Source organism: Pteropus vampyrus, unplaced genomic scaffold, assembly GCF_000151845.1.
Source record: "Pteropus vampyrus isolate Shadow unplaced genomic scaffold, Pvam_2.0 Scaffold588, whole genome shotgun sequence".
In the NCBI taxonomy this organism is placed as follows: Eukaryota; Metazoa; Chordata; class Mammalia; order Chiroptera; family Pteropodidae; genus Pteropus; species Pteropus vampyrus.
This window is the reverse complement of record NW_011889369.1, coordinates 18,877-30,909: the sequence shown is the minus strand read 5'-3', so window position 1 is coordinate 30,909 and position 12,033 is coordinate 18,877. Positions and strand designations below refer to the sequence as shown.

The 12,033-nt window shown below is 63.7% G+C and overlaps 1 protein-coding gene across 1 annotated transcript; it reads left to right on the top strand.

Annotated features, from left to right (window-relative positions):
* Window positions 1-2,083: 2,083 nt before the first annotated feature.
* Window positions 2,084-11,293, top strand: TOLLIP (toll interacting protein). Its single transcript, XM_023525661.1, has 5 exons — window positions 2,084-2,233; window positions 4,390-4,572; window positions 5,367-5,519; window positions 6,583-6,673; window positions 9,046-11,293. The coding sequence occupies exons 2-5, from the start codon at window positions 4,414-4,416 to the stop codon at window positions 9,258-9,260; spliced, it is 618 nt and encodes a 205-aa protein (XP_023381429.1). The 5' UTR covers window positions 2,084-2,233; window positions 4,390-4,413; the 3' UTR covers window positions 9,261-11,293.
* The last annotated feature ends 740 nt before the right edge of the window (window positions 11,294-12,033 follow it).

The following is a 12,033-nucleotide window of genomic DNA, read 5'->3' as shown; positions in this document are numbered from 1 at the left end:
CAGACAGTGAGTTGGCAGCGTTAACGTTTCGTGGAGGGTGGGCACTGAGGAGAAGCAGTTTACGGAGGCTTCCTGGAGGCACAGGGATGCCAGGCCGGCCTGGAGTGGCTGCTGGTACCCAGGCGGCCTCAGGGGCTGGCCGGTGGCCACACTGCTGCAGGGGAGGCTGTTTGGGACCGAGCCCGGTGTGTACCGGGCGCCGTGGGCGGGTGCCGTGGGGACTGGCCTCTGTGGCCGTGGTTCTTTGCGTTGGACTTGTGGCTGATTCCCAGGGGTGCTTGTTAACGAGCTCAGGGAGTGAGTGCGCGTTACGTGACGAAAACGGTAGTTTAGACACTGTTTCTGTGCCAGAATTCATATTTGGGCTTAAAAAGAGTGTTTATTTCCAATAGAACTAGATTCTGCAGGTCTTTCTCTTCCTGGGAGAGAGCCCCCAGTGGCGGGAGGCGGGCTGTCGGACACACACTCCGCGCCTCTCTCCACACCGCGTGACCGGGAGAGATGGAGACCACAGTTTTGAAGCGATATTGGCAGTAGACTGACGTTTACGAGAGCAGCTTTTAGTCTTAGAGAAGTTCAAGTTGAGAGAGTTCTCGGCATGAGAGTTTATGGTGCTGCTCCGTAGAAGTCATTTGCGCACGGAGTGTGCGTAGCCCCGGCAGGCGAGGTCTGCACGCACACGGGTCAGCAGGCCAGGTAAGCAGGGCGGCTTGTGGTGACCGGCAGGGCGGGACAGCGTGATGGGTGACACGGACCCTCCCGCGCCCACCGAATTCCGCTCTCGAATGTCAGTCTCCTCAACAGCACTTTTAGACGTAAGACCTTTGTGGTTTCTGCGCAGGGCCGTGCCGGGCCCCTTAGGTGCCCGTGAGCTGGGTGGCACAGGGACAGCTCCCTGTGTGAGGTTGCATGGGTCTCTGTCACGGGGCTGTGCTTGGGCCGAGGGGACCGGGCGCCCACGGTGGCTGTCCCCTTTCCTTGGCGCCGGGACGGTACGGCAGGGGGGCAGCGGGCGTCCTGTGCGATCATTTCCATGGAGCGAGTCCCAGGAGTGGACTCGTGCAGTCTTAGCGGGGTTTAATGTCATCCCTGAGGACCGAGCTCAGCGTGTCCGTGTGCTGAGCACGCAAGCCAGGTGGCGTTTGAGAACACGGCCCGTCACTCGTCTGCAGTCGAGATAAGTCACTCTCTTCTCCGCAAGTCTTTGAGCTCGTGAAGCACAATTCTCATGTGACCATTCAGACGTCGCCCCCATTATAACATGGCACAGTCAGTTTTAGGGCTAGCACAGGATTTTTGATGTCCGTTAAGAGCACATGTTCATAGACGACACCTTCTGGTCTGGTCACGTTGGCATCTGTCCTCACCGCAGCGTGCGACGCGCTGACCGATTTCTTAGCGGTCGTGGCTTTCTGTGGGGTCGGAGTCTCCCCAGATGAGGTCTGTCTAAATGGAGAACTCTCCAGGGGGTCGCAGCCCCGGCAGACGTGTCCTCCTCCAGGGACCCGGCAGCGCTGTCGCCATGGCCACCGGTTTGTTGCCTCATGAGGACCGAGGCACTGTTTCCTTTTCTCCCCTGTGTTTAAGTTAAAGTCTTTTCCGATTTTAAATTTGGGAATCGTTGCACGCATCACGCAGAGAGCTGCTGTGCCCCCCCCAACCCCAGTTTCCCACCGTTACCGTCTGCTCGCCGTGGGACCTTGTCACGGAGAGAGCCGGACCCTGGCGCATGCCGCCAGCTCCCAGTTTTATTCAGATGTCCCCTTTGCTGTTCTGCGATTCCACCCACGGCCCCACGTGGTCATCCCAGCTCCCTCGTCACCTGCCCTCTGGGACCAGCTCTCATTTTCCTCGTGTTTTGGGGACCGGGGGGGGTCGTGCAGAGTGACAGAGGGCTCCCGTGCCACAGCAGCGGCCCGGTGGGGAGGGGCCCCAGGCCAGAGCCCTGCCCCTGCCGGCCCGTGTTATAGGCGAGGAAAGTGAGGCCCGACCCGGCCCCTTGGAATGCTGAGGGTCCGGCCCGCCGGGCCCTGATGTGTGTCCTTCGCCCACGCGCGCCCTGACCTGTCCTCTGCTTGCGCAGGTGTACATCGGCGAGCTCCCGCACGACTTCCTCCGCATCGCGCCCACGCAGCAGCAGCAGCAGGTGCAGCTGGACGCGCAGGCGGCGCAGCAGCTGCAGTACGGCGGGGCGGTGGGCACGGTGGACCGCCTCAACATCACCGTCGTGCAGGTGGGTGTCGCCGGCCGCGGCCCCTCGGGCTCGGGAGGGAGGCTGTCTGCTTTCGGCCGCTCTTTCTCTGCGGATGGATGGGCTTCTTCTGCTTCCAGTTGTTGCTAAAACACATGTCTGATGGAGAATGACGCCTGGGAGGGGCACTGCCGGTCGCCCAGGGCTGCGCCCAGACACTCGAGAGCCTCAGTCACGAGCTTGGCGGCCGCTCCGGGCTGGGCACCGTTCCTTCGGGCAGACGGCCTCTCCGAGCCCTCGGGACGGGAGGCGCCCTGCCCTGAGCTGAGTTTCGGAGGCTTCCTCTGGCTGCCGTGTTGGGAACATTGGGGACGAGGGTGGCGGTCCCTGCCCTCGGTGCTCCTTAGGGGAGAACCAGCGGACTTGTGACAGCACCCAAGGGCGAGGGTAGGAAAGCCGGCATGACCCTCAGGCCTCTGTTGGCAGCACCTGGAGGATGGAGATGGGACGGACCCCGGGGGGGAAGTTACAGGAGGAACGGGGGGTGGGGGACGGTCATAGTTGGTGTTAGACCTGTGAGGCTGAAGATACTGCAGAGGTGGGACAGGAGGGAGCGGTCGGGGGGCGAGGGGTGGCGTGGGGCCGGGAGCTCTGCAGACCTGGGCGAGGGGCTTCCCGGCTTCCCCGTGGGAACCTGCTCAGGAGGGCGCAGGGGCGGGCGGGGCGGGCGGGCCGCGGGCTGTTTTGGTTTCTGGCTTTTTAAAACACGCTCTCAGGCGTGTGGCGGACGGCAGCATGCACGCACGTGACTTCATGCGCGCTTCCGTGCGTCCTGCCACGTTCGTCCACCGCGGGACAGGGCATTGCCCAACACCATGAAAGTGCCGTCTGCGTCCTCTGTCGCCGCCCTGCGCCCGGGCTGCAGAAGCACCGGCCGCCGTCCCTCCTGGAGGCCGGCATACCCGGGGCCTGAGCCGTCAGCAGGCGTGGACGTTGGTGGCCCGCCTGTCCCTGCCGCGCTGCACGTCCGCTGTCTCTACCCGCCGCCCAGGTGGGCGCCGGGGTGGCTCAGCTTCCGGCAGTTACGACACACAGGACCCTGAGTGACCTCTCCGACGAGCGTCTGGGACGTGAGTCCCCGGGTCACTTGGTGGCTGAGCTTCACTCCCCTGGGGTGCCCTGGGACCGGCCAGCACTCCGCTCTGGTCGGGCGGGGTGCGGTGGCGGAGCCGTCCATGTAGGCGCCAGGGTCTCCGCTGGGCTGCAGTCCGCAGTGCTGGTGACCGACGGCGGGGAGCATCCCCCGCGCTCATCTGCTGTCGGGATCCCTTCTGCACGTCTTTGCTTGTTTTCCTCGGGGCCGTGTCCTTCTAAGATTCGAGGGCTGCCGACACGTTCTGCGCCCGGTACCTTACCAGGCCTGCGGCGTGTGCAGATGCCTTCTCCCGTGGGGCCGGTCTCTCCCAGCCTCTCTCGGGGAGCAGGGGCCGGTCTCTCCCAGCCTCTCTCGGGGAGCAGACCCCCAAGGTCAAAGGCCGGTGGATCACGTCTTCTTCCATGGGCTGTGTTTTTGCCTGGGCCAAGGTCACAGAGTTCTTCTGTCCCTTCTCATAGAAGTTCTGTAGTTTGGGTTTTGCGTTTAAGCCTGTAATCCGCCTGGAGTAAATACTCGCTGGCCAACGGCCTGATCGAGCAGAGCCTTCCGGCTGGCTCACCACCACTCGATTTTCTCCCTGCAAGTGCACCTCCTGCCCCAGGCAGCCCGTCTGGCTCGAGGCTGGGCTCCCAGCCCCTGTGGGATGCGGGCCCTTGGCACGCTTCCACTCACTTGGGGACGTAGGGGGCTGGCGCGGCTGGTCCAAGGCCCGTCCGGCTCGCCCTGGGCATAGGGGAGGACCCTGCAGACTGCACCTGTCAGGGCCTCTCGTGCCCCCTAGCTCCTGGCTCCGTCCTGGGACAGCCTGTCTTTGTCACCCTCTTCTGTGGCCTCTTCTGAGGAAAGCTGAAGCACTGCAGTGTCTGCCAGGCACGGCACCAGGTGCTTCGTGTGGACCTGTGGGATTCCTGTGGTGACTTCATCGTCACCCTTGGCGCCCAGGAGCACAGTCGTCACCATGCTCCACGACTTGAACAGCTGGCCACTGTTTCCACATCATGGTGGTGGCTGCCTCAACTTCCTGCCATTGGCTTCGTTTCAGGCCAAGCTGGCAAAGAATTACGGCATGACGCGCATGGACCCATACTGCCGACTGCGGCTGGGCTACGCAGTGTACGAGACGCCCACGGCCCACAACGGCGCCAAGAACCCGCGCTGGAACAAAGTCATCCACTGCGCCGTGCCCCCGGGCGTGGACTCCTTCTACCTGGAGATCTTCGACGAGGTGAGGGCCTCCTGTCCCGGCTTCCGGGGGGATGGCCGTGTTGGAGCGCTGTGCCCTCTGGCCGTTGAGGCTGCTCCAGGAACGTTAGGCGTGCCTGGCCACAGGCCGTTTTACTGTTTTGTGACAGGTGTCCTGGTGTCCCTAGCAATAGCGAAAGTACATATCCTGTGCTGGTTCTTTCACAGCTACTTTTAGAGATGTCGCCACTAACGATGGCTTCACTGAGCACTCTGTGGACAGAGTGGTGACGTGTCACCCCCCCCCAGCAAGGCACACACGTGTCATCACCAGGAATGACACCGAGCAGGGTGTCGATGGAGCGATGACACGTGCTCCTTCCCCTGAGCCAGGCACAGCGAGGCAGCTGGCTGCTGGGGACTAGGTTGGAGGTGAAGTGGGTCGGAGCCCGTGGCTGGGTGGCCCTCGGGTTCTGGGCTGTGCGAGTTGCAGGGAGTGTCCGGCGGATGCACCTGTCTGGGAGCACCCCCTCCCTTTTGAGGCCGAGCCAGGGTGCCCCAGCTCGGCAAGGCTGGGAGGGACCCATCGTCCCTGTGCCTCTGTCCTGTGCCTGTCCTTTCGGTCCCCCCGCCCCCCTGCCCCGGTCTAGAAGGGTGAAGCTGGCGGGGAGAACCCCTCCTTTCCTCCACTTGTGCCCACTGGGCTCTGGTTCAGGCTCAGAGGTGGGGTGGGGAGCGTTGTGTACACACCGCCTGGGGGGCTCTGGTTCAGGCTCAGAGGAGGCGGGGCCTGTGGGCTGGGCCGGGACTCAGTGCTCCTCCCTGTCGTCCCCTCAGCGAGCCTTCTCCATGGACGACCGCATCGCCTGGACACACGTCACGCTGTCCGAGGCCCTGAAGCAGGGCGAGGTGGAGGACAAGTGGTTCTGCCTGAGCGGAAGGCAGGGTGACGACAAGGAGGGCATGATCAACCTGATCCTGTCCTACTCGGTGAGGGCGCCGCGGGGACTGGGGTGTCAGGGGCCAGGGCTGGGCCCGCCCCATTGCACGCAGACACGGTGGGCTGCTCACAAGCCCCATACGGCCAGCGGCGACCTCGCCTTCCAGTCCAGGTGGCCAGTCATGCCTCTCTTGAAGGCACAGGATTCGGGCGTGGTCCCCAGAGCAGCCGGCCACCCTGCCCTGCACCCATCCTTTTAGGAGCAGCCTTGGGTGCCGGCCCTGTCGTAGGATCGAGGCCCATCCGTGGAGGTGTGGCCTTCCACGTGGCCTTGTGGGCCTGCCCGCTCCTGCCCCAGGCCCACCCACGCAGCATCCGGGGCCTCACTGGGAGGAAGGGGGGTGGTGCCAGCCGCCTGCACCAAAGACCGGAGCCAAGCCTCCTCAGAGCCCGGCCACTCTTGGGACCCTTGGGGACCGTGGGGGCCGCTGGTGGGGGGACAGGGTTAGGAGTCTAGGATCCTGGGTTCCTGCCATCTCCCTTAGGCGAACCAGATGGGGTTATTATTGTTATTAACGTTTTTTTATAAAAACATCCACGAGCGACAGTAGCGGGAAAAGTTGAGGGCCCGTGTGGACTGGGCACCCGCTCCGCAGCCTCGTTTCATGCCTCCCTCGAACCGCGGGACGGTTTAAAGCAGGTCCCGGCGGCAGCGTGACCCCTGCGCGTTTCCCTGCGCACCTTTGACAGCCGTTCCTACGTAATCCGAAGGCATCGCCGTGCCCTACGTGGTGCTGCGGTCGGAGGTGCCGGCCCTGGAGCCCGTACTCAAACCCGCCTCTCGACCCGCGCTGTCCTGTGGTCGCGTCTCAGCCGTGGGTCTGTAGGCTCACGACGCCCTGTGGCCAGGCCATTGCCCCCTGGCCCCCGGCAGAGCGGTGCTGGGGCAGCGGTGTGGGCGGGGCATTCGAATGGGGTGGCCGTGCCGCACCGGGGGCTTTGTGACTGGGGCCCTGTGCTGCCCCTCCCAGGACGTTTCTGTGAGACCGAACAGGAAGAGGGTTCGTGTGCGGTGCGCCCTCTGACCCCGTGATCACGTTCACTGTGTTTCAGTCGCTCCCGGCTGCCATGGTGATGCCGCCTCAGCCCGTGGTCCTGATGCCCACCGTGTACCAGCAGGGCGTCGGCTACGTGCCTGTCACAGGTGGGTGCGCCCCTTCTCCCGGTGGCGTCAGAGCAGGGCGGGGCCTCGCGTTCCGGAGGGGCAGCGAGGGGCCTTCTTAGAGCGTGGGACGTGGGGCGTGGAGTCGCCTTCCCTGAAGCACTGGCCCCGACCAGGGGAGGAGAAGTTCACGGCAGCGTAGAAGTGTAGTTTCTAAACATTCGGCGCGTGAGTCACCGTGAGGAAAGATGGTATTTGATTGATGAAGTGAACTGTGTGCCCTGATGAGGCTTTTATAGTGTTTCTCTAACTTCATAAATTATTTACCTTTATAGAGTAGCAATTGGTGGCAGTATAGCAAAGCCAAGTTGCACTGTAGCTTTCACGTCTTTGAATTTTTAAATCTGAATTTTAGCCTCTTGGTTACCGTTCCTTCCTGGCTGTGACAGTGTTTGGACTCAGCCAGTTTCCTGCTTTAAGCGGCCATAAAACTGGGCAGCAGCTGATTTTAGGGTTGGGGGCATCATGGGTGTCGGGCTGCGGCTCAGCCGAAGCAGAGGCCTCGTCAGCATCCCAGTCACTGCTGGGACCAGAGTCGGGACCGTGCCCTCGCAGGCCTGCGCAGACCCCTACCACCACCCCGGCCTGCAGGGGACCCAGGCCTGCAAGGGAGGGGGGCGGACAGAGCTGGGGTCCCCACACAGGCTCAGGGTGTTCTCCCTGGGACGAACTGGCCCCAGGACAAGGACTAGTGCTTTTCCGAGGGAAAGAGTGGACCCCAGTCCCCGAAGGGCACTTTCTGGCAGAGAAATGGGACAGTGTGGCCGTAGTCAACTCAACAGAAAGGGACCACGGCGACCAACCCTTCATAGCGGCTGGAACACGTTCAGGAGCTGAAGGGGACTAGCTTAGCGAGAAGGGAGGGCACCTGCAGAGGTGGGACCCTAAAAGGCCCCAGCAGAAGTGCTGACCTGGGAGCACAGTGATGGGTAGATGCTGGCCTCTGGCCCGAGCCGGCCTGCCAGCGTGCGGCCCGCACCCCTCCGCGCTGTGACCCGGTCAGCCCGGAGCCTCGTCCTGGGCCCCTGCCCTCCTGAGAGCACGTTTTGGCGTCTGTACGAGTTTCATGCTTTAACTGTCCCGAGGCGGAGTCTGAGGAGGAGCAGGCGGCCTGCGGGGGTCACCGAAGGTGTGGGCGTCCTACGGCCGTTACAGTCTCAAATGGGGCCTGAAGATGGCACGAATTTCCACTTCCTCCGTTCTGGAGGCCGAGTCCACCACGAAGGCGTCGCAGGGCCGCGCCCCTTCCAGAGGCCCCCGGAGGGTCGTCCTGCCTCACCAGCTGGGGCCCAGGCCGCCTCCCTCGCGTCTCTGCCTGTCCTCATGCGGCTTCTCCGTGCGCGTCTGCGCCCGTGCCCCGGTTTGTGAGGACACCGCTGGTTGCATGAGCACCTCCAGCTCTGCCGTGACCTCGTCTTCCCTTGGTCACATTTCCAAAGACCCCGTTTCCAAGTGGGACCCCCTCTGGGGGCCCAGGTTAGAACCTCGCACATCTTTTGGGGGACATAGTTTTACCTGCACGGTCACCAACAGAGCACGTGTTTGGTTAATGGAAAGTCGGCCTTCGAAGAAAGAAAAGATGCAGTGTTTTCCTTTGGTCCCCGTCCTTAGTTCTCTCTGGGACAACCCCCCAGGCTGGCCTTGGAGGGCTTGCTGAGGGCAGGTAGGGTTCTTTGTGCGCAGAGACGTGATGCTTCTCTGTGGATGTGTCTTCATAAGGGTTGGGACAGTCACGCGCTAACAGGAGTTACAAAGGGGAGGAAGGGACCCGGGCTGGAACCTTTTGAGACCAAGTCGCCCGCCCGATGCCCCCACTGCCGCACTCCCACGTAGACGCAGTTCGTGCGAGCCCGCTGCCTGTTTCCGGCCGTCCCTCAGGGCCCAGGCCCCAGGCCCCAGGCCCCATGTCGTGAAGGGGCGGTTGCCCCGGACGGCGTCCCATCTCTGGCCAGGGACCGGCCTGTGTGTCGGCCACAGCTGTGCCCGCAGCCGCCCCCTGCCCCGTTCAGCACTCGTGAGAGGACCTGCTTGCCAGCCTTGACTCAGGCTGGTGACGAAGGCAGTGTGCAGCTGCCCTTAGGGTCTTGTGAGTTTAGAAAGGGGACAGGTCACACTGAGTCCTAGTAGCTGGGAGGGTGGAGCCTTTCAGGTTGGCGGGGCCGAGGGCCGCCTCGTGTGCCGTTGGGAGGTGAAGGGGGCCGGCCTCATGCAGCAAACGCGGTCTGGTCTGGGCCGGGATCCTGGTGCCCCCGCGGGGAGGCCCCGGGGTGCGGCACAGCTCCGTCAGCCAGAAGCAGCCCGCGCGTCGCTGACGTGACACCCCGATCGCCCTAAACTGCGCCCTGTGCTTGCAGGGATGCCCGCCGTGTGTGGCCCCGGCATGGTGCCCGTGGCCCTGCCCCCGGCAGCCGTGAGTGCCCCGCCCCGCTGCAGCGAGGACGACCTGAAGGCCATCCAGGACATGTTCCCCAACATGGACCGGGAGGTGATCCGCTCCGTGCTGGAAGCCCAGAGAGGGAACAGGGACGCGGCCATCAACTCCCTGCTCCAGATGGGGGAGGAGTCCTAGGCCCCGCCCCCCGCCGCCTGCCGCCTCCGGCCCTTTGGACTTGCCAACCCAGGGTTCCCCGGGGAGCGCTGTCCCAACAGGAGTCCTGCGAACGAGCCCCTCGCAGCCCCTTCCTTGGCCGTCCGTGCGGCCCGGCCCGCCCCATCTGGGCCGCACGCGAGGGTGCGGTTCCCGCAGCCATCTGCGGTGCCCGACGGGGCTGTGGGTGTGGGTGGCTTTGCTCCCGCCTGTGTCGGGAGATGAGCAGACACGAGGGCTGTGTCCCATTCACACACACCCACCTTCCCCGGCTCGGGGACCGCGTCCTCGTCCCGTGTGCTCCCCATCCCCGCGCCGTGCCTGAGTGCTCTGGCGGGGCCGCCTGCCTTGGCCGCGGCCTCGCAAAGGGCCCCGTGTCCTGGGGTGGCTAATGGCATGCAGTCACGTGACTTCACTGGGACAGACCTATTAATTTAACGTGCACACAATCCATCGATCGCTGATTTGGGCTTGATTTTAGAACTTGCAAACTGAAAACTCACGTCCCTCCCGTGGTCCTTGTGGCCTCGGGCTGCTCACCGGCGTCCCGTACCAGCCCAGCCGTGCAGGGCTGCAGCCACGGATGTCCACCTGTCACGGCCGTGCGGCCGGAGCCAGGCTGCCCTCAGTGCAGAAGGCCCCTCGTGTCTGTCCTCGCTGTTTCGTGCCAGCTTCGTGGGACGTTCTGAGGAATCGCTTCTCTCTGTGGTCGGCTCTGCCATCAGAACCTGAAATCGGGGGGGAGTCGACCCCGTCCCGCTTTACTAAAGGGTGTGGGAACCGTGGCTCAGCCCCGACGCTGATTTCAGCCACTGCACCGTCCAGTGCATGCAGCCCGAGCGACGGAGACGCTGTGGTGACAGCCTGCAGGTCTTCCCGGGGGGCTGTGTGTGCGTGTGCCGCACGCTGGCCCCAGCTCTGGCTGCAGACACAGGACAGGGACAGATTGGGGGACACCTAGTGAAATTTGAGAAGTCTCAGAAGCGATGCTCTCTAGATCACGCACATAGGTCAGCCACGCACGTGCATCCGGGGGGCAGGGTCAGTGGCATTAAGGCACCGTCACTGTTCTCTCTTCGGGTGGTCACTGCAGTCTTTGGGCATCAGGTCTCTCGATACGGACGGCAGGACGGGTCCCGACAACGTGGACGTCTGCGGGCTGATTCTGCGCCGGTCCCTGGCCCTCCCCGCCACGCGTCCTGCCTCCTCCGGACTTTGGTTGGATGCAGTTTCCGGAATTTGTTCCTGTCCGCCCGGGGACGTGTGTGGTGGCTGGGTGGTGACAGTGCCAGGCGAGGGGCTCTCAGAGTGGAGGCTTGTGTTGGCTCAGTGGGTTTGGGCCACGTGCTCGAGCACGGTGCACCCCACTTTCTCGTGGACCCCGCGTCCGTGTTTCAGACAGGTGGGTCTCGTGTGTGAGGCACATTTCTTCTCAAGTAGGTGAAAGTGTTAGGTGGGCCTGCGGGGCTCTGAGTGTGTCAGTGGTGACCTGAACAAGTGTGGCACGAGACACTACAGGTGCCGGTCCCCAGGCCCCAGCTGGCCCCAGCACCACTTCTGCTGCCCGCTGCTGACGCGTGGGAGTCTGCGCCCACGTGTGACACCAGCGCACCTGTCCCCCGGCCCAGGAGCAGCCCGCGCAGGCTCAGCCCGGGTGCCGTGCTTTGAGGTGCCCACCCCCGTGCCACCTCCGTCCCTCTCCGTGTTCACGAACAGCGTTTCTAGGAGCTCACAGGCGGGCCCCCCAGAAGGCCCTCCGGAGGGGCTCCTCACTGCAGCCACTGCACCTGCGTCCCCTGCCTCGTCCTGCCTGTGTCTGTGAGGAGGGACGCGTCTGCCTTCGGGGCGCTGCGGCTGTGGGTGGGGTGGCTCTGGGGCTCTGCTTCCCGTCATCCTCTGGGGTCCAGTGTCCAGATCTTTCTTTGATTGTAAAGTATATTTTTACTTTTCAGCCTTCTAATTTAATAAATGATCTGTATAAAAGTAGAGAATTAAAGTCCTTCGAGGAAAGTTTACCAGTTTTGTTCCCGAGTATTTTTTAACCCAGCTTTTAAGAAGCAGCGTTGGCGAAGCAGTCAGGAAATTCACTCCGAACTAGTCACGGCTTGTGCAGGTGAGGGCAGAGCCGGGCGTCTGGGCTTAGGACGTCGACCCGGAGCGGTCCCTCCAGGCGTGAGTTCTATTTCCGAGGGAGCCACGCAGGCGAGTCCACTCAGGCCCAGGGTCAGCGGGCATGGCTTCAGCAGACATGGAGGGGGAGCAGGGACCCAGGGCCCCCTGGGAGCCAGGCAGCCCAGAGGGCGGGTGGCAGGCTGGGGCCCCCCGCCGCCCCCCAGCAAGGCTCTCTGTGGAGGGTGTTCGCACCACGCAGCCTGTGCCATTGACCGTGGCAGGCCGTGCGTCCCGCCTGGCACAGCTGAGAGCTGTGTGCTCAGGCGCAGCACGAAGCAGGGAACGGGGCGTGTCTCACTCCGAAGGACGCTGAGCAAGGTGCCAGGGACACGGGGGGCGGGGCGCCATGCTCCTCGAAAGCAGGGCTGAGCTCGCGAAGAAGCGGGGGTCCCCCAGGGGGCGGGACAGGCGCGGGGCCGGTGTGGTGGCAGGCAGGGTCTGTCTGGTCACCGCTCACCAGAACAGGGTCAGAGCTGGGGCTCCATCGGTGTCTGGGGCGGGGACCCTGATGGGTTTCCACAGCCAGGAGGCACAGCCTTCACTCAAGCTCGAGGTGCCTGTCTGCGGCCCAAGGACAGGGTGC